General features: G+C 38.1%; 2 protein-coding genes across 3 annotated transcripts in view; both read right to left on the bottom strand.

The window, feature by feature from the left end:
• The window catches only part of LOC101466194 (integrin beta-1), a 29,142-nt gene extending 15,514 nt beyond the window's left edge, over positions 1-13,628 (bottom strand). The window contains exon 1 of the mRNA XM_004565547.5: positions 13,286-13,628. The gene's annotated coding sequence lies outside the window, so the exon portion shown is untranslated. The remainder of the gene's footprint in view (positions 1-13,285) is intronic.
• A 4,580-nt stretch (positions 13,629-18,208) lies between these two features.
• The window catches only part of LOC101465901 (neuropilin-1a), a 104,393-nt gene continuing 99,492 nt past the window's right edge, over positions 18,209-23,109 (bottom strand). For both annotated transcript variants that reach the window (XM_076876301.1, XM_004565545.5), the window contains exons 17-18: positions 23,019-23,063; positions 18,209-21,461 (exon numbers count right to left, since the gene is read on the bottom strand). In XM_076876301.1, coding sequence (XP_076732416.1) covers positions 21,187-21,461; positions 23,019-23,063 — 320 coding nt within the window. In that variant the 3' untranslated portion in view covers positions 18,209-21,186. The remainder of the gene's footprint in view (positions 21,462-23,018; positions 23,064-23,109) is intronic.

Here is a 23,109-nt window from a genome sequence, read left to right as displayed (position 1 = left end):
TGCTAATATATATTGTAATATATCTATATCACTAAAGCACTTGTGGATGGATGCAAACTGCATTTCATTGCCCTGTACCTGTGCATGTGCAATGACAATAAAGTTGAATTCTATTCTATACATTAGCTTCTATGGCACTACAGCATTGCACTTAGTTAAACCTAAATTAGCTAATTTAAGTTGACACTTTATTGTTTAATAAAATGTCATTTTTAGTTCAGCTTTATTAGTTTGAAAAATTTGGAGTAAATATTACAACACAAACTTGCAAACTCACGGACATCTGGGGATCAAATGTCTAAAACACTTGCCAAAGAATTAACAGGCTTTAAGTCTTGATCATGACAGTCTTTTAATGTCTATCCCATCATATGTTGTTGAGCTTCTGTCTTTACCATGAGATGAAAGCAGCAGCAGGGAGGAGCCATTCCCATTTTGAAAATCCTAAATAAGGAAAGCTGATTCACCCACACTCAGCTGGCCTCAGCTGCCAGCTCATCATCACTTCCATGGATCAACTTCCTGACTGTATCAGGCGGACAGTGTTTGGATGCTTTTAGGCCAACTCAGGCTTACTAATGAAATTCGACAAAAGTAGGAAGATAGAACAAGACTGAAGTGTTCTCTTAGGCTTTACTGTCCAAGTATCTCATAATGACTTAAACAGAAAACATGTAATGACTCTAGCAGGCATGACGAAATTTCAAGCTGCCCATACCAGAGAATGTAAACTAGGAAGGAATAACTTGTGGTTGATTAAACAGATGCCTTTCTACCACACTGTGTACTAACCACACAGCAAAAGTGGGGGGGGGAAAAAAAAAGCAGAACTGAGATGATCAAGATTTTCTTTAAGTTTAGTACCTCATACTCATACTGTGAACCCAGGCATCAGATTAGCAAACTATATTAGCTAGTGTGAAATATGTAACTCGTCCCAATTTAAATTAAACAACTGTATATACACAAGATATAGAAACTATAAGACACTAAATAAACATTAGTATTCATTGAGAAGTATTTAAAAAGAAAAAAAAAAAGCTTGTAGTTAACATCATGAGATCAAGAAAAGGTGTGAATGTGCATTTATAAAGATGAACAAAGAAACATGATGTGCAGAGAATCCTACTGCACTCTAACTAGTCTCCTTAACAATTTAGTGACAGATTTTAAGAATTCAACCCCTGGAGTAAAATCAAACTGTTGAGCGCAACTTAGTTTTATTTCTTCTCGTCTGTTTATTAGTTTTGTCATTTTGGTTTAAAATAAATAAAATGTATATCAGAAAACTCCACCCATACCAGAAAAAAAAAAAAAGAGTTAAGGGTGTCCACATGCATGTACATTCCCATATTTGGTGAGGCTGTTTCATACCGCCTCCTGAATCTGTGCCGTTATCAAATCTCCAGCGACACACTTCTTGACTGTCTGCCCAATCCTCAAACTCACAAACCAATTTTCAGTGTTTTACTCACAGTAAGATAACACTAAGGAAATAGTCTGTTTAAAGGAAATCCAATCGTTGTGACTCAAAATAGTCTGTTTGGATAGTGTTAGGATAATAGGCAAGGGACCAAAGTCTATTCATGTGACCCAAGAAAAAGAAAGGTCATTTAACACTTATGTAAGACAAGTTTTGATATGAAAGGTGCATGTATGCATGTTTGCTGTTGTGCAGTGGGTCAGAGAGCACGGGAACCACAAAATAACCACTTCCTATTATATCGGAAATACTGACCGACTTAAAGCAAGTTTCTCAGTTAAAAATAAGAACATGTATTTCCTACGGCATTAATCAAGCATTTCTGATTCTGATTTCTGTAAAAAACAAACAAACAAACCAAAAACAAAATATGACATTAGCAGAAAAAGTGCACTGCAGTACAGCTGGGCGATATATCGAGTTTTTAAAAAATATCGATATATTTTTATACGAGATATAAGATGTGACAATATCCTTTATATCGATATAGTCTATGTTACGTTATAATTATACTTGTGGAGCCGCAGGTTTGCCTCTCTTTCGTCCACTTTCGTCTTTACGCAATGTTACTCGGCCTCGCCTCTCCTTCACTGAACACAACTCCTCGTCCCCCATCGCTTCACCTGCAGGAAGCGACAAGATGGACACGGCAAATCTCCGTTAACGAGTTACTGCGCATCGCCCCGTGCGTGGGGCTGGACGGCGTCAACGTGTTAGCTAGCTAACCACGCTAACGAGCTAACCACGCTAACGCCATGCAGCCCAGAGGGGCTGCACGGACTAAAATCCTTTCATTTTCTCAAAAGTTGACAGCGCGCCTTATGTATGAATTCTGGTTGTGCTTGATGGCCGCGAACCGATTTTATGTGGAACACGGCGCTCAGCAATCTGTCAAAAAATGTTTTAGTACGACTTTAGTAAGCTACGGAGCTGCACCGCTTGATGGATTGTCGGAGCATTACGGCTGAGCCTCGCGGAGTGATACGTACTGTGCATCAACGTAATATTACCTTACTGTGTATAAGGACTATAAATGGCACCTGTTAAGAGACGCGGTTGCGAAGCGGATTTCAAACTCCAGGCTGTCAGTCACGCAGTACAAGTTGGGAACAGAGCAGCTGTGAAATCTGTCTTTGTTATTGTGCTCAACGTCTTTTAGTTTACATTTTGACTGCACAATTGTGAGCTTTTTGTTATGCACAAAAACAACATTGTTTTCTTTTATTTATGGAGCATTATTATTTAATAAATGCTCATAATTTATTTTTGAGTAAATTTTATGTACATCTGCTCTATGTTAATAAAAGTGCCTGTGTGACATCTGGGACACAGCTTTGACTAAGAACTCTCTTTTTGTTCTTACTTTATGACTTTAAAAAAATATATCGAGATATATATCTTATATCGCCATCCAGCTAAAAAATATCGAGATATGAATTTTGGGTCATATCGCCCAGCCCTACACTGCAGTGTGACTTTTTTTTTTTTTTTTTAATCTTTGCAGTCACGAACAACAGATTATAGCTCACTCTTTCAGTTGATCAGTAAACAATCTCTCTTCAGAGTTACAACCACCTAAAACTCGGACACAAACAAGACTGTGTGGCAAGACGGACAAAATGTTTCAACATGAAACACATCCAGCACGATGTGAAGACTTTGAGCTCCACCCCGACATTTCTGAAGGCCAACTCTGTCTGTCGACTACAAATTACAGAGAGATGACAGATTTGAAGGCACTCAATGCCTCCTTTTGTCAAAGGCATTGGTATTTGTGTTGCTAATCTTTGGGCATGACATGGCTTACACATCTCTCCTGAAGGAAATATTCTGAACTCGCGACTCATTTGGTCTTTCCTTAAATATACATTTATGTCTTAGTTGTCTACATTAAATTTAAGAGAAAGAGCAAGCAGCAGAGAGCTACAGCCAACACCCAACTGCTGAGCGACAGGTTCACCTACAAAAAGGAACAAAAGTTTCCTTCCACCTAGATCACTAGGAGACTTAAAGATCCTTTGAGCTAATGACAACAGTGTAGGATACATTACCTAATTTAACATAGCCTTTGCATTTATTAACAAGCTACTGGGTTTAAATATCCAGACAGACAACTTACTGCTTAGTTTGAATTATTTAGAAACACTTACTTAACAGTTTTATTTGAACCAGTGTCTGACTGTTGAATGGGAAAGGCTCTTACTTGTTCAATAGTATTGATAGAACATTAACATGTGCAGCTGATAAGAACTGATAGCTTCAAGCTAAACAGTGTGAAGGCTTAATTTGTAACAGACTGTGTGGCTAAGCAGCTTCTCACAACTGTAAAACATGATAGAACGCCAACTGGCATAGGAGCATGTCCTACATACAAGGTTGAACACCGATCACTATGACAATATTTGGGACTTCAAAGGATTTATGTTAGTGGTAACCTCAAAAAACATCTCATCTGCTACAGAAGATCCAGTTAAGGTGTAACATGCTTTAAACTACATGATGATTATGGAAAAAAGCTGCAGATGAGTCTATCAAAAGATAAATGAGGGACCTTTCATATGCTATAACTTCTTTTGATCAGCCACTCCATCGCACATGGTGATATGGTCCTTAAAGTTTACCCAAATGCACTTTTTGAAGTTTTCGCTGGTAATTTAACCCAAAACAGCTTAAACCTTCAGGGTTCCAATGCTGGCTTCTGCTACTCTACATCACTGACATTCAACTGGTTTTACTACTGAAACTAAAATATATTCTAAGACAGTGATGCTCAGTGATTGTTTATAGAAAAACAAGATGGCTTGGCTTTAGACTGTGACATTTGAGGTGGGTGTACAACTGATGTCATTGCTGGTTTTAACTTTACTGAATTTAACAATGTTCATTTTGTAAATTATGGTCCACATTAGAGTCAGAAATGAGGATGAAGCTGGATCAAAATCAACCAATTTCTTTATGTAGGAAAAACATTCAGTGAAAGGATATGTTTTGAGGTGGGTCTATATTGTGATTAGGAAGTTGCTCTCTCTTTGTTTCTCATTTATATCTATCCCATGGCTCGCCCTGATTAAAAAAACAAAACCACACACACACACACACACACACACGCGACCTCATTTAACCAATGAAAGCACAGTGTGGCAACTGTAATTGTGTCAAATTACAGTGGCTACACCCATATATATACATATATACACACACACACACACATATATAGCTGCAATTACACTCATCATCAGGGAATCTCCAGCATATTTCCCCCATTTACTTATCAGATTTTCTGTATGATCTTAGAAAAAGTGGTAAAAGTGGTTTATTCAGTATTCATATTACTCTTGCACAATAACGTTCAGTGTATTAGCAGAAAGTTCTGAATTCACATTGTGACTACACAGATTAGTCTGTACCATATGTGAGTTGAAGGAGTTGGTCCTCTACATGCCATGCTGCTTCCTTGCCGCACACTGTTGGTAAGTAATGATTAAAAATGTCATAATTAATTTTAAAAAATTAATAAACCTGCCAACAAATACAAGTGATAACACAACTGTGACAGTTATGTTCCCATTTAAAACCTGCTCTGAATCACCACACGGGAAGACGGGACAGACCTGCGAGCCTAATGTTTACAAGAACATGCGTAAACTGTGGCTAACTATGACTTTGTATGGTCACGCTGATGGAGACAGTACAAGTTCTCCATTGGTGCTGCATTGTAGTGTCACACTTTTTCATAACAATTCAGCTCCTGCTGATAATAACCAGCACAGCTCTTACCAGTACAACTGCAGTAACTGGGATGTTCATCTGAACAATAGACTGGACTGGACTCATAACTCAGACGCCCTCTACAGGAAAGGGCAGAGCAGGCTGTACCTGCTGCGGAGACTCAGGTCGTTTGGAGTGGAGGGCCCACTCCTGAAGAAATTCTATGACTCTGTTGTGGCTTCTGCTATCTTTTATGGTGTGGTCTGCTGGGGCGGCAGCATCTCTGCTGGGGACAGGAAGAGACTGAACAGGGTGATCCGAAGGGCCAGCTCTGTTCTAGGATGCCCTCTGGACCCAGTGGAGGTGGTGAGTGACAGGAGAACGGCGGCTAAGCTGTCATCCCTGATGGACAACATCTCCCACCCCATGCAGCAGACTGTGACAGCACTGAGCAGCTCCTTCAGTGGGAGACTGCGGCACCCACGGTGTGGGACGGAGAGATTTCGCAGGTCTTTCCTCCCCACTGCTGTCAGACTCCATAATAAAGACTTTAACTGATCAAGCACACACATCCATACATATGCAATAATACTAAGTGCAATAATCCTTTGTGTCATCGTTGTATTTTTACTCAGTTGTATATAGTATTTGTATTCTATTTTTATCTTATTGTATATTTATTTTATTTTATTCTACTGTATATAGTATTTTATTTTATTCTATTCTGTACAGTTGTGTACTGTATTTATTCTTATTGTATTCTAATTTTTGCCTCATAACTTTTGCACTGTCCACTTTCTGCTGTGACAAAACAAATTTCCCACGTGTGGGACTAATAAAGGTTATCTTATCTTATCTTATATGGTCAGGCATTTCTTAAATAAGTGCTCACATCCAAATGCTACCTTTCAATATCAATAGCCTTACACTGAATTTCAAAGTCCACTTTTACTAGAAAATGTCACCATGAATCAATATCAAGAGATTCAGCTTTGGCAGCCATTCCTCTGAAACACAGAGGCTATTATTTATTTACTGACAGGAAATTAAAAGGGAACCATTGTACAAACACAGTTTTCTTAACATAAGTGGGTTATAGGAGAACTACCTACAACCGATCGTAAAAAGTTGATTGTGTTCATCTGGGCGTAGCATTTTCAGGAAAAACGTTTCATCACTCTTCTTCTGAAGACTTCTTCAGATCACCTGGATGAGTCACTTGGACTGAAAACGCTACGGCCGGATGAACAGACTCAACTTTTTCAGATTTCCTCACCTGGATGACTGAGCATGCATCAAGATACCTACAACTTCCATAACTGTCTAAAATTTTACAATGCCACGAGGCCCAGTAGTCAGCACCGTCCGTCTTCCTCTGACAGGAAGCTTTAAACAAACAAGGTTTAAAGTAAAACAGACGACATCCTGCTAACCAGCACGGGCCTACAGTCTGATGAAGAAACTGGTGTGTCGCATGTAGCACTTGAACAATGCAATGTGTAACCACATTCAAAAATATCTCATGTTGTTGGCAACATGAGCCACACTTGCTAAACCAATCTGACACTGTCTGTGCAAAGTTAAGTATAATGCAAAGTGCCAGAGATTTCAGCAATATTTATAGAGCAATTTGATCAACGAAAAGTCTTAGCACACTTGGACCACATTTAATTAAGGCAAAAAGTCCGTGTTGTGTGACTTAACAGAAGTTTGTTCATTTTCTCTCATTTTTAGGTACTTTATAACAAAAATACTTTAAGGTACTGTAAATACACTCCACTTACAACAACCTGTTCAAAAACCACAGTGCTAGAGACTTTCCTTTGGTGTAAGACCAAAAACCTTTGTTCTGATTCTTTTTACTTTTATTTATTCATTTATTTATTTATTTATTTTCTGTCTTATTTAAACAACCAGTAAATCATTCATCAGGACCAATTCCAGTTCGGGCCCAAAAGGAACTACTCTGGTCCCAGAATCTGGAAATAAATATAGATTTTTTTAAACTTGAGGTATTTTGTATAATTACCAGCAAGTAGGGTTGTGCACCATGTTACAATTTTCCAACTGTTAGTTCAACAACTGGCAGAAGTAAACATATTCGTCCAATCCTCCAAACGTACCGGCAAAACATAACACGCTAACAGAAGTTGTGTCATTTTCCATGGATTACTTTGGATAGCCATAAAAAAAAGAAAAGAAAAGAAATGAAAAAAGTTTTTTCCAACAACTGCTGAGAAAAGTTGACTGAAACTCAGTCCTCCACAGCACCTTTTACTACGATTTGCTGCCTGCTGCCTGCCATCAGCCCCGAGGCGTTTTGATTCAATTTGCAATCAGAAGGATGCCTTAGGGACCAGACCCCACGCTCTGTGATGAAAATTCACTGAGAATTATTTTTGTCCTGCAGAAAATCGACTCCTCTCTTATTTTGACTTACATTAGACACTATCATCCCAGTAACTGCTTTTCTGAAAGGAAAACAGAACATCATATATTGATTGATAATTTAAGATTCGCAGGCAGAACAGGACTGTAGCGGTTAGCAACACAAAGAAGGGTTCGATTTCTGTCTCCATAGTCTCGCTTTCACTCAAAGTACTAAGACTTGTCAGGTTAACTGGTGATTCCACATTTGCTGTAAGTTTAAATGTGAATGTCACTAATTGTCCATCTCTTTGCATTAGTGTGGAATAAACTACCTGCCCAGAATGTACCCTACCTCTCACTCTATGATAGCTAGGACAGGCTCAAAGGCCCCCTCCAAGCAAAATGGTTCAAATCTAAGACAGCAAGCTGTTAGGGGGAATAAAATGCCTAACTGAACGCAAACAAACCCCAAGTTTGGGGCAATACAATTACATCTGATATCTCTGACTTAAAACAATGCTGGGATTTTCTCAGGCAGGGTAAGTATGAGAAACACAAGAAGTAAACAAGGAAGTTTTGACTCAGACTCTGCAGATGTGTGTCATCATGTGTTACACAAAGTCTGAGGAGAGAGACCACCTCTTTTAAAATGGGATTTAAAGTTGATGCCCGACAACTCCTCTAGGAAAAAAAGGTCCCATAAATTGTTAGGCTGATATGTGGAAATGAAAGAGTTGCTCTGATTTAAAGTAAAACACGTCAACCAAGTGAAGCCTAAAAACCTGCTGTCCTGACTCCTCTGTGACTTGCCTGTCAATACAAATATGAACAGTTAAGCCCGGTGTGGTGAAAAGGAAGCACATCTGTTAGTATTTAGTATTCCATAATATATATGTCTGTTTAAATTGTGGATGACCGCAGTCCAAAACAATAATGACTGGCTGTGTTTATGGTGTTTTAAAGCTAAATCGTGTTTCTGTACAAAGTGTTATGTGATAAACACGAAAAATAGAAGCATGACATGATCTAAAAGCCTACGTCTACTTTGCACCCCCCCCATGTCAATCTCAAATGTATTCAGAACACCCGCAAAAAGCTTCCTGCCAAATAGGTTCTGCTGACGTGCAGCTTCCTCGACTTCCTCAGGCTGAAAATAAAAAATAAATAAATAAATAAATAAATAAAAGAACAAAAGAAAACAAATGGTTGTCTAGACAACACTCTACCCACACGGGCTGAATAATCTTTGCACTTTTTTAGCCCATGACTTAAACAAAAAAGTCATACATATAAATGAAATTATTGAAAAGAATAAGCACCAATTCTGAACAAAAACATATCACTTTATGCCAACTATTTGCATTTGTGCATGCCAATATTTAACGTGGAAAATGTTTCGTGACTCTTGCTCGTTTCTCATTGGTTTCTGGTTTCATGTGAGCTGAGGTTAGCCACTTGGTTTCTTGTTGGCTTACATCATTTTAAATGTGCATCACACTATTAGACACTGAATATTGTGAACTTGTTGCTGTGACAATTTCTGATACTAATCTACTTTATTAAATTTATTTTTGCTCTTCATCTTTGTCCCTTTTACTGTTATTCTCTCTGAAGTCTGATCTTATGCAGTGTAGATATCTGTGGTCAGATGCACAGTATCCCTGCACAGTAAGACCTGTAACACTTTCATTTTTCCCATCGTCATCAGACAATATTATAATCATTTCTTTTCCGATGCACAAACAATCCCCAATATCATATGTTACATTTAATAAATGGGCTCCTACCTGAAACCAGGGCTTTTACTAATGATTATTTAATTAATCTTTCAGTTATTTTCTCAATTAAATGTTATCAAACATCTAATTTTTCACACGAAGTTTCTAAATCCAAACATGGAAACAAACATCTATAAATTGCTTCTTTTGTACAACCACTGGTAAAAAAACATTTAGTGTTTCTATAAATTAAGCAGAAAATCATCACAAAGGCTTTTCAGGATAGAGGTGGTGTTTATGTATGCAGCTATCCATGTGCACCTGAAAGGAGACGCAATTGTGTGTTCTTAAATTAAATGTGGACAAACTTCAATAGCACCATATTTGACTGCAACTGTGAGCTCAGCATGGCAGCACCAGCTTTCAAAAATCTAACCTAGTTTGATTTCTCTAGCTCAAGCTGTTGCTTTAAACACCATCTTTAAAAGTTCCACATTGACATGGTTTCCCGCCTTGTTTCAATGTACATTTATTCATTATGTAATGGATATCATGTAATGCCACAATATGGGCCTTAAAAAAACTGACAGCTACTGTAGCAAGCGCACTGGTGAAAGCGTGACTCTTCCAAATCTTCTCTGAGAAATATGCAAAAGTGAAAGATGGTTTACAACACAAGTCCCCATTGTTCTTACAGAGTGGGTCATCTGGGAGTTCAGAGACCGAGTCGAGCACCCTTCCCCCACAACCAAGCTCTGTTTGCCACCCGGTCCACATCTGCTGCTGAAAGTCACAGTCTACTCTTGGTTCATTAGGCCCCCAAACAACTCAGCGTGACTTTTCATCAATTTCCTTAATCAAACCACACCCAGCCTCATCCAATAGGCCGTTGAAGGATCAGGATGGGCACGTCCATTGTCAGAGCACAGTTGAAGGAAATGACCCGCTTGCAATTTCAGTGATTCCCTTGTAGCACTTCCAAAAACCATGTTCTACTTTCTAGCTGTTTTTCCTTTCGTTGCGTGTGCATAATTTGTGTACTTTTTTCCTGTTACAGAATCAGAAACCATCATCTGGCAACCAGCTGACTAGAAAAAACAGTTGAAGGGAAGTTACTCTTTCCACCAACAATTGTTCAGCTGATGCCTTAATTGTCAAGAATGCAGATCTTTATTTTATATTGACCTCTTTATCAACAAAGTCAAAGTATTCGTTTTACCTAAACTATCTGTTGCAAAAAAGAAAAGAAGAAGAAAAAAAAGTTTAAGGTGAGATTTGATTATTCTGACGAGCCTAAGCCTGTGAGCTCTTGCTTTTAAAATCTAAAAAAAAAAAAAAAAAAATGTGAGTAAATCCAACATACCCAGTGTGTTAGATATCCAGCAGTCATGAAATCTTACTCTGACACAGATAAATCTATTGTTTTAGCTGAAAAATGTTTGTAGAGTTTGTTTGAAGTTTTTTCAGGTATGAAAAAGATCCCCATCTCTCAACATTCCTCAGAGGGATGAGATAATGCATTCGATATTTAACAAACTCCAAATTTATGTTGTGGGAAACTATGTAAATGTCTCTTTCTGTTTACAGAGTTTACTCAGTCTGATCCCAAGTGAGAACATTTTAGCTGCTCAGTTATCTTTTACATGCCAGAACAGTTTTCCCTAAATAAAAACTGCATTAAGAATTTACTACGGCTGGATTTCATTAAACACTGTATAAATTAGTTAACTGACGTACTTCCAAAGGCTTTGAAATTGCTCATGCTAAATGTTTTGTAATGTAATTTTATCATTGTTTCCATCAATTACAGCAGGCCAGCAGTCTTTACATTTTTGGGGGATGGGGGGGCTTTTCACCAAAAGAGAGGTTATTCTGGGAAATTTCTTTTACTCTGACTTATAACAGATTTTAATAAGACCTGTTGTAACCAAAGCAAACCCTGATGATTCACAGGGTTGTGTCTTCACGTCTTGTTTTTCCCAGCCGAAAGTTAATGAGGCAAACATTTTCGCTTTAAAGTGAGAAACCAAGCAGCGAGACCTTGTAGTTTAAGAGGCTGCAAATGGATTCATTTTGACCATAAAAGGATTACCCACCTGGTGATGTGCAGTTACATTTCTAGGAAGCTACAAGTCAAGTTACAGCATATGGTTACAGAAGGGTCTGTGGTAACACTATACCTATGAGCATTGAGTTAACGCAGAAGTACAAATCCACTGTAAAAATGGCCTCGGGTCCATCTACCAACCTTCGTGCGTTTCTTTCTGCATAAGATAAGATAACCTTTATTAGTCCCACACGTGGGAAATTTGTTTTGTCACAGCAGGAAGTGGACAGTGCAAAAGTTATGAGGCAAAAATTAGAATACAATAAGAATAAATACAGTACACAACTGTACAGAATAGAATAAAATAAAATACTATATACAGTAGAATAAAATAAAATAAATATACAATAAGATAAAAATAGAATACAAATACAAATACTATATACAACTGAGTAAAAATACAACGATGAAGTGTTATGAAACTTTTCTCCTCTTAGATGTGAGAACTACCACATTTTACCACTGACTCAAGCCTCATAATATCTATGAAAGGATCATGATTATATCTCCTCAAACAAACACTCCCAGTTGCTTTGTCTTGCCGTCACTGGAGGTCCTGTAATCTGTGACTCACATCTGACCAGTCAGAAGCAGGCTAAGGCACTGAGTAAGGTTAAATGACCCTCCAAAACTCCCCCGGATACTTGCAGGGCCTTGCCTAAACAGCACAACAATGTAACTAAGGAAGTGACTCACTGGTGCACATTTGGCTACAGTCTGCAGGCATGTCTGGAATTAACATGCCTGGTGAACATTATCTGTGCTCTACTGCTGTACAAGATCAAATACATAGGTGTTTGTCACACCTCCATATGACACCGTTACCATGTCATTATAATGCTGTCTACAAGCCAAGACTGGTCAGTAATTAACACGAGTCACTTTATTAAAGCAACAACTAGATGGCCACCAACTACTACTTCAACCAACTCAGCTTGCTCAGGGAAGACAAAACACAGCCCGAGGCTGCTATTCCTTTACAGGAAGATGCAAGCAAGACCAATCTTGTCCAACTGGAGTGCTGGCGTCAACATAGCTGAATCACAGCTGTGGCCAAGGCTGAACAAGAGGTTCTTAAGAATCTGGTTAACCAAGCTGACCTAGATTTAAGTCATCCTGGATCTTACTATATCCTCAACCACAGTTTACAGTCCATAATGCAGTCTAACCAAACCATAGTCCAGCTGTGGTCTCTTCAAGATATTCTTTACAAGTCTCCCAGGGTGGTGTGGGTCTACAAAAGGGAAGTTCTATTCTCAGGACAGCAGACTAAACTTAAAGGCTGTTTAGGACACAGTGGGGGTGGCTTTAAACTTTGAGCCAAATGACCACATTGTTTATTCAAACCAGGCAGTTTCTGATTGATAACTTGGGAATTAAAAGCAATTATTTTACAAATCTGATGACTTCACAACACCACAATAACTACTACAACTTTGTATAACAAGAAGCCAAGTAAAAAACTGGAAAACAATTTAAGCCTCTGCTAAATATCTGATTTGATTCAACAAGATTAAGCTTTGTTAGCAGCTCCCTTTGAGGGACAAATCCCACTGTCCACTCACAGTTTAGCCTCCCACACTGCCCTCTTCAGTAGTACAAAGCGGCTACTTTTTGGCCTACTTTCAGCACAAAGCTCAATTTGAGATTTTATCGAGGAGCCTGCTTGAGGTGTAGCTTTAAACAAGCCAACATTTCACATGCTACAGAGCTGAACAAACAAAGAAACCAACACTGAACTAAAAACTAAACCGCTAGCTAGAGTTGCCGTTAATCCACACCCAAACTTTTTTTTAGCCTCAAGACACACATTCTTTGCTTCTCCCCCATCGTCATTGTGATTTCAGCCATGGCAGGCCGGTAAATGTCACAAATGTCGGTTAAAATAAAACCACTCACCTTAAGCCGATACCTTTGTGACGTCTGTGTAGATTTACAGTAACATTTGCTTCCAAAAAGTGTCCTCGTCAAACGGAATATAACCGGTAACTGAAGCGAAGACTAGCTAGAACTGTTCTGAGGGTCCGCTTTGTTTTAGCTAATTAAGCCGCACCGCTCGGACGTAACGTTAGCGATTAAAAACGGGCGGAGTTAACGTTTATTCATGTGAGCCTTCTCAATAATAGATAAGGCTCTTTGAGACCCCGCTCAACCAACACGTTACCGCCGTGAATTTGGTGCTGCTGGGTGTTTTTTCTATGCCCCTACTTCATAAACCTCTTCTTATTTAGCTCCGCCTACACAGGAACAACTGCGGCACGCAGAGGGGAAACGAACAACCACACAGGAGAGAGCAGTGAACCCTTTTTCACCCTCGATGCGGTGAAAAGTCACACGCACAATCTCGCAGGCTGTAGCCTTTGAAGTAAACACTCATACACACACATATGCACAGTGTAAAAGTAATTTACACTCAAATAATTATATTCAAAGGCAAATATCGTTCTTAATTTTCACACAAGATACATTTTTTTAGATTTTTGTTTGTTTGTTTTTCGCTTTTGATATGCCGATACCAGGGGCGTTTCGAGGAATTTTTCAATGGGGTGGCATTGGGTGGACTATGAACAAAGCAGAGAAGCCCCACAGCAAATCTGAATATTTGAAAAAGAAATTAATACGTATGTAAAAAAAAATTAAGTATAGAACATTGTGTGCAATATTTAGGCATGAATCACAATGAAAAGTGACACAATGCAATAGTTTAAACACTGTTTTGTAATGATAGTGTATTCATTCAACAGAATTATATACACAGTATTTTTAAAATAATTGCTTTATAACTTCTATTTCAGGCTACTTAGTAGTTCTGCACTATACTGTAAAGGTAAATACTCAGTTATAGCGTTATTTTACAAAAAAGATTTAAAGAGCAAACACAGAATTTTATAGGCTCATGCAATATTTTTTATTTGAAATGTAATCTAAACAAATCACAAGTCCTTGTATTAAGATACCTTCCACCAAACTATCTCAACTAGGAAGTTCATCTGCAGAGGGTTTTTGTTTGTTTGTTTTTAGCTCTGCTGCGCTTAGTTTCCCAGATTCTTCACTTCCTCTGTGAACAGTATGAAGATTAAGTCATTTGTCACCTAGACCTATTTCCTGTAAAAAAAAAAAAAAATTAAAAAAAAGATTTAAAAAAAGAATGCTAACAGCTACTGTGCTTTAGTAGTCGTAGCAGTTCAACTTTTCAGCTTTGATGACCTCTCACTGACAGTTTTAGCAGTTACTTCTTATATGGCGATGTTTGCATTTGCTGAACCAGTCTGGAGGATTCATAGTAGCAGCATGAACACACTTACTTCATCCTTATATATATATGAGAAATGAACACCAGAAAACTACATTTTGAATCATTCATTATTTGCATTGTATGCATGACGGTTGGTTTGCATGATAAGATGATAAGGATAATGTTAAGGTCGAGTACCATCAATGTTAGATGTCTAGCATAGATTTAAAATGCACTTGCACAAATAGAGTTGAAGTATTACTGGCCAGTTAAAGCCCTTAAGACTAAAAGACACATTTTAACCATACGGCATAACCATATTCTATAATTTCGGCACTTTATTTGCATTGCATCCATAGCCACTTTAGAATTACCCATTAACCTAACATAGATGTCCTGTAGAATAACCAAGAGAAACCACACAGGCATGCAGGCTATACAGGTAAAGGGCACAGCAGGGGTTTGAACTCAGAACCTGCTTGCTGTGAGGCATCAGTGCAAACCACAGTATAGTGTTACTCCAGGAAATAAAACTGCGGATACAAAAAAAAGAGGGTGAGAAAGTGGTGAAGTGGGTCCGATTTGGGCAGGAAACCTAAGTTGAAACAAAGCCACAAACTGAAGTTCACACGAAATCAGACTTACCTGGTGTGAGAAAGATGTTGTCATTTATGCAGGTCAGAAGTTGTATGAGAATAGAAACGGCGCAATCGTGGCTCAAGAGTTGGGAGTTCACCTTGTAATTGGAAGGTTGCCGGTTTGAGCCCCGGCTTGGACAGTCTCGGTCGTTGTGTCCTTGGGCGAGACACTTCACCCGTTGCCTACTGGTGGTGGTCAGAGGGCCCGGTGGCAGCCTCGCCTCTGTCAGTGTGCCCCAGGGTGGCTGTGACTACAATGTAACTTCCCATCACCAGTGTGTGAATGTGTGGATGACTGGTTGTGTAAAGCACTTTGGGGTCCTTAGGGACTAGTAAAGCACTATACAAGTACAGGCCATAGAAATGCATTTAGTTTTTGCATCTGGCATATGATCGTGTCACATATAGTATTAATAGGGTCAATGCTGCCTCTTTGTGGGCAAAACACAACATAGCAAAGGGATGCTTGAAATTACTGGGAAAAAACAAACATCCATGAAATTTTTGTCTTTCTATAAACCAGTTCAGGGTTTTGGGTGGAGTAGACCAGATGCTCTTGAATACTGGTATCTAAAGCATTCTGAAAACAGATGTACAACATGATATGAATGACATTATTTTATTTATAAGCCGAGGGTTGAAAAAAAGCAAAGTACAAATATTTAGCTAAAATTCACAAAGAGCAGCAGCACAGTTGTTGTGACTTATTTCTCTATATAAATGATTATAAGTTACTATTTTTCCCACGCTGCACCACTACAACCAATCTAACGTTTCACCCACCTGCTCAATCTCAATTTACTGGTTTTTCTGTTTAGGTGTGAAGGTAACGCCATCTGTCTGCAATGAAGGCAACAATAGATATTTAATTTTTTAGAATTCACATTGTTTCCCCTTCTTTTTTTCCACAAAAGCGGACGTTCAAGCTGACTACATTAATTGGAATTCAAATTTAAGTTGAAATAAAGTTTCTATTTCCTTGTGTTAATATTTAATTATTATATTGAGATTTGCACCAAAGTTGTTGGTAGAAATGTCCTCCAAAGAGCTTTTCAGTTTTATACTTTGAGTTAGGGCTGTGCAATATGACCAAAATCTCATATCCCGATATAAGAATTCTATCATCCGATAACGATATAAATCACAAAAATGTAACATTTTCTGTAAATTCTGTGAATCTCGGGCAGCTCGACTTGTGTGAAGTGTTTCCAGCTGCGCGTCATGTAGCTGGAGTCGAGTGTTTTAACCGATGCATGAAACGATACATTTTTAGACATAAGTTGTAACAGCCGCCGTTTTCTTTGTGAGTATTTATTACACAGGGTGCTGCGGGGAACAGCCTGTTCTAGCGTTTGAGTCTAAGGTCTATTTTTTAGCACCTGGCGGCTCTTTTTTGCTTCTCATCCGTAAATAATCTGCTCTTTCACGTGATTCAGTTTATTTTGAAAAGTCTCAACAGGATCTTGAGCTTTATTGTGAAAGGTTTATGTGGAACATAAACAAGCAGACACGCGATGGTGTTACTGTCATTGTTGCTAACCACAATGCATAAAAACAGGCGCTTGTCGGTCTGTAGTGTGGTTATATTAAATATAAGAGAAAGAGAGAACTTTAAGAAATTAATATAGCCACTACAGTGTCCATCAAAACGATGAAAAAATATTGTCGTAAACAGTTTATTTTGCGACACCAAGAAACACACAATAGCGTAAAATGAAACAATAGACGTTTTTATATCGTTAGCCGATATATATCATTATATCGAACAGCCCTACATTTCACTGTCTGTACTTTTTCCACTTTCACTTGAGTAAAGAAGTGTGGCACTTCAACTTCTAATACAGTATTTTTGTAACACAAGTATTTGTACTTCTACCTGTGACAAATTTGTGTACTTTTGCCAAAAGATAGTGATACATTGCCTTTTTTATTGTTCATAGAAAATACAATATGACTAGATGTTTCTAAAATGAGATACCAAAAGTCTAATTGGGAAACTTTTTTCACTGTTTTATATTCTGCTACACTGTGTTCAAAAGGAACAACCTTTAGTTTGAAGGTGAACTTTCTTTGATTCTAGGTTGCTTTGTGCTTTTTAAGATTTTCATTTTTTGTACAAGCCGGATAATTGACAATCTTGAGCTTCGGTGTGCCAAACCGCATTACATGTCTTGAGCAATAATAAGACAGGCAAAGCAAAACTTACACATCATGTAGAGAGGGGTCTCACAGACCAATAGGAAAATAGGAAATTTTGTAGGCAACATTTGTGGTTACTTTTCTACAATGCCAGGATTTGTGTCCAGTATTTTTGATAAACTGACCTTCATCCAGCTGTAGCTTTAGCTTAATCACAATTTGTCCAGAAAAAAGAATAAAAGCCAGAAATTTTAACCCATCCCTGAAATCTTTAATGTCCCGTGCCTGGTGTGTTGGCAGCAACATGCTAAACCCTCTTGGTAACTCCTAAAGCAGGGGTGTCGAACTCCAGGCCTTGAGGGCCGGTGTCCTGCAGGTTTTAGATCTCACCCTGGGTCAACACACCTGAATCAAATGGTTAGTTCATATGAGGCATCTGGAGAACTTCAAGACATGTTGAGGAGGTAATTTAGCCATTTGAATCAGCTGTGTTGGATCAAGGACACATCTAAAACCTGCAGGACACCGGCCCTCGAGGCCTGGAGTTCGACACCTGTGCCCTAAAGTGTCCTGTAGGTAGTCAAAAGTCTCCCAAACAAAGTTAAAAAGTAAGGAGAAACACTGTGTTAACCGAGGATTTTCCATCATCTGAGGTATCCGGTCCTTGTCACATAGTGACGCCAAAATATTTTAAAGTAACATCTGCATATGACAAAATTGCTGCAGTGAAAACCCTTTTAAATAGAAATAAAGCTTTATGTAATGAATAGAAAATATATCTTTGATGTTAGAAAGAAAAAGCAGCTCAGCTTTTAATTAAAACATTTATTTGATCCAATTCTTTGGAATGTAATAGTCAATGAGGAGAGTCTGAGACAACAGAGACAGATGAGTCTGAGTGTTGACCAGAAAGTCAAAGTACAAACAATACTATTAGTCACGTAAGGCCTCACTGCTTTCCAATGTTTTTTTTTTAACTTCCTCATTTCCTTTCTTTTTCTAGATTTGAGACAGCAAAATTACAGAAAACGGTACTGAAAATAAAACTTTTTTTTTGTCATACAAAGAAAAAAAATAAAACATTGGCACGTACATCAGTGACAGTACAAAAACACAAGGTGATATTATACCAAGTAAATAAAATTGTTACTTTTCAAAGAGACGCATATAAGCTTTTTCAAGAATGAAAAACATCTCTGTAAATTGTACATTTCAGAATTATAACGTAGTCTTCTGAAACCGTGTTAAAAAGAAGCAACAATAACACTGTCCTCTCTTCCCTCCTTCCTCTCTTTTTGCAAATCAACATCATAAACACATAGATTATTTATTTCTTTTTTAAATATATCAGTGCAACATTTGTTTTCACGTTGAGTGCTGCAGCATCCTTGTAAGTTTAAAGGGGGAGGATATCCTATCTGGTTATTTTTCCTGTTATGAATGTACAGGTAAAACTTTAGCAAGAAGATGAAGAGTTATGTGGAAGAATAAAGCATGAATGCTTCAACAGTCAGCACACTTTATTTGATTGTGGATGCTTACTGAATGGCTACAGAGAAAAGACAGTTAAAGATGGAGAACTGATACTTAGGTGAGCACTTCTCAGTTTGAGCTGGGTGATGTCTCATAATGCTACATTAAAAATAGGTAGAGTTACCACTCATGGTGCAGTAGAAACAGGAAATAAACAAGGCAAAATGTCAGTCAACCACACTACTGGGTTTCAATAAGTTTTGTGCATGTATATTTTGCCCCAACTTAAGGAGCATTAAGTCAGAATGTTCCCATTTAAAACAAACATCTGTTTGAGGTTGTCAGATAGTTAGAGAGTAGTAAAAAGTTTTCACCAACATTTTCTTTTTACGGTGTTTTAAAGAAGAGACCCATATAACAAGAAGTTCAGCTAAAAAGCTAAAGCACAACAAAGCAGTCTTTGTAGAACACTTGCTGTTCTTAGTTTTTAACCAGTTTTCGAAGATAAATACCCTGACTTTATATTTCACAAACACCAAAGTTGGTAAGTGTAAAGGTTTACTATGGTTTACAGTAAATAAGGCATTAAAATGCTCAAGCAAATTAAAGACCAAGTACAAACCACATGAAATAGAAATACAAAACCAAATCTCACAAAATAAACTCATTTTAAGATTTTTTTTTTAAAGTGAAAACAATTTTAAATTTCCAGCTGTTCTTAATTATTCATTCCTATCTGAAAATGAAACCAGTCTGCTCAATAATAGATGCTGTTAGACCCTAAAGAGACTGAAAGAGATGCTTGAAGTCCATCACAAGGCTCCCAGACCACTGGGCACCCTTCTGCTTAAAGCTCTAGCAGTCTCATTGTGTGCCAGTGGCGTTCAAAAATAATCTTAACAATCCATCCTCAACTTGTTGTCAGCATCTTTATGGTACTGAGGTTACCCTGTACAAAAAAATCCATCATCTCTTCTTTCAAGGCATATCTGATGCTTTTCTCCTTACTCTCATTTCCATGTCTGTAAAACCATAAGTGAAAACCAGGGAACAGTTAAATTCAAAAACCACAAAAACAACAGGTCTGTATCTCTTTGTTTTTCTATACATTATCAAAATCCAAATGATAAACAGTGACATTTCTTTCAGCATAGAAAGGATGCTGCAGCACTGGTGTCTTTCTCTATAAAGAGGGCGCTCAAATATATTAAAACTTATGTACAATATGTTGGATGTGTCGTGAAAATGAGGCATTCGGGGCTCCTACACATTTTCCATCTGGAAAATTCCATAGATTTCACAAGTTTTCCTAAATGTCGCCTAGATTTTAAAAGTGTGTCAGTGCCACTGTCATTGAGGCATGAGGATCTACAGAGCTACACCAACACATGTGATATTTGACAACACACTACAACATTAAAAAGTTTGTAGGTTTATTATCACAATGTGGAAACGTTATTTTTTTTCCATTTTTTTTCACATCCGTGCAGGAACCCCAGATGGGACATTAGCTGATGGGAAAACAACCAGCAGAAAAAAAAGGCAACAGAAAAACTGGAGGAAAAAAAAAGGCACTGTCGGAACTAGACGCAGGTCAACAGGCAGGGACGGGTCCCCGCTTTTCACACACACACACACACACACACACACACACACACACACACACACACACACACACACACAGATGCATGCTGATCATGTACACAAACATGACTGTAATGATACACACCTCTACAGTCAGACTACTACCCATACACACCTTATATACAGATGTGTATGAATGTGACACACACACACACACACACATAAACACTTTCATGCACACATGGGGACGGGGACATACGGCCAACAAGAGCCAGATATCACAATAGCATATTTCAAATAGTTTGCCTGTTCTGTGTAACAATGACATCTGAAACAACAAAAGAGGAAAAAACAAAACAAAAACCAAGCAAACAAACAAACGAAAAAAAAAACAAAAAACATTTTATCTTTCCAAATAATACTTTCATCTGAATTGGTCTCAACACCAGCATGTGATTACATGAAATCAACAAAGCACACCGAAAAACAAATAGAATCCTTAGTTTTCTTCTTTTTTCTCTTTTTTTTTTGCTGTACAGATTCTTTATACACAGTGCCCCCTATTGGTGAGTCCCTTCCACTGCTGCTCCTGAGAAATAAAATTACATCGGCTCACTTTTCAGCCCACCCTGCCGTCCCATTGGTGGCTTCAGCCCTGTGTTCCACTTTCTTGATTGGCTGCATCGAACGTGTCCATGCGGAGCAACTGCAGCTCCGTCCCCGTTTCTAACTCACGCCTCTGAGTAGTTAGTCTGTCCATTTATCTTGTCCTTCTTTAGTTTCACACCATCTACCAGCTCAAAGTTATAGTTTTCAAGGGCAGATAAGTTCCTGTCTGTCATGCTGCCCTGTGAGCAGGCACAGTACAGGACAACACCGCAGATGGCGCCCAGGAAGACACCCAGAGCTGACATGGCAATGATTGTGATAAGGATCGGGTCCAGGGTCTTCAGCATGTTTCCTGGGCTGCCAAGTGGACTGTTTTCTTGTGAGTAGGTGTCCATGGCTGCAAAAGATTAAAAAAAGATTCCATTTAAAATATTCACAATAGAAACAGATTCTGACCCTGAAGCCAGTGTCAAATGTAACGTCAAAAAAGTCACTTCAGTGGATGGAAAGTTTTAAAATGTGTCTCTCAAATGATCCTAAATCTAGTCCCTGATTGTCCTAAACTCTGATTTTTAATGAAAGACATTTTTTTATTTAATTTTTTTGGTTGGAAAGCCCTAAAAGAGGCTGACTCTTGTTTACTAAGTGTAAATGTTCATAATTTTATTGAGTTTTGATCTCCTTTCTTAGATTTATGTAGGGAAAGCTGATGTAACTTCAGTGGCTACTAAACTTATAGTATTCTTACTATGTTATAACCAGGGAGGAAGCTGCAAATATATATTCATGTGTACGTCTTGTTCTTTGGTAAAGCGTATCTTGACGATAAACTACATCTGAAACAGAATCAATGCATGTGCGGGTCCTTTACTAGAGGCTTAAGGAGCTTGAGGGTCCTTATAGTATTTTTGATGTTTCTAGGACTGCACTCTTTTGGACAGAGATCTCGGAGGTCTTTCCTGGAATGTGTTGAACATTCCAGGAAAGAATCAGATTCAACACATTCCTGGAATGTGTTGAATCTGCTGGACCCATTCACCCAATTCGACTGGTCTCTGACCCAAGTCTTCACCATCCCTATATTTGCCAAGAGGGATGGTGAAAATTCCCCCCTGTGACCTATATGTCACTGCCTTGCTAATTATTTCTTTATTCCTGGTCAACATAAAAATGAAATCTTAGCTTTTAGCTATGCACTAAGGTTGCGGTTTGCTGCATCCTGCTGTTATGAACAATATCTCTTTAGAAATTATATACACAATTTGTTGGGTTGATAGAGAGGAGCAGCCACACTCCCAATTAGAAACACTAGCTCCTGATCTGACTAAATGTATCAGAGTTGCCTTCTTCTCCATACGGAGATTTGCAGATGTGGGCGAAAGAGCAGAAGCAGAAAGCAGAAATCATCAAACTCGGCTGTTTTCTACTTCTGATATGTCAGAATCTACTGGAGCGTAATATTTATTTGCTATTTTTTCAATTGACAGCATTTTGTGTTATTGAAATTTTAGATTATAATAGCGATACATGGAAAGGCCACAGATATCTGAAGAGGAAAATGTGAGACTGAGAATATTGCGCATATTAATTTCATTAGAATTATGTTAAAATATTCTTGTAAAATCTGGGACTGTTTAGTTTCTGAGGTTGCTTACTTGAAGACCACAATTATTATATAAATATCACATTTACAGCAGTACAGTAATGAATAAGCATTTGGTATATGGGAGCACAACGACAACAACAACAACAGATGTAGTTCTTTGACATAAGTAAAACCAAACAAAATAACATGCTAACACAAGTCTGATTCTTATTCTGGCATTGACTGAATGTTTTTCTTTACCAATTCTACTTTGCAGAGACAGAGACAATGATTTAAAGTGCAGAAATGTCCAATAAAAACTGCATGCACTTATTTACCGGGCACCAAGATATTATGTTCAATACTTACGCAGAATGAAGATCTCTGTTGGTGGAGATGTAGGAGGTTTGGGATCTGGAGGATAAAAAAAAGATTCTCTGTTTGCATACAATGCAGAAGC

The sequence above is a fragment of the Maylandia zebra genome, linkage group LG18 (genome assembly GCF_041146795.1).
Source record: "Maylandia zebra isolate NMK-2024a linkage group LG18, Mzebra_GT3a, whole genome shotgun sequence".
NCBI lineage: Eukaryota > Metazoa > Chordata > Actinopteri > Cichliformes > Cichlidae > Maylandia > Maylandia zebra.
This window is presented reverse-complemented; position numbering and strand designations above follow the sequence as displayed.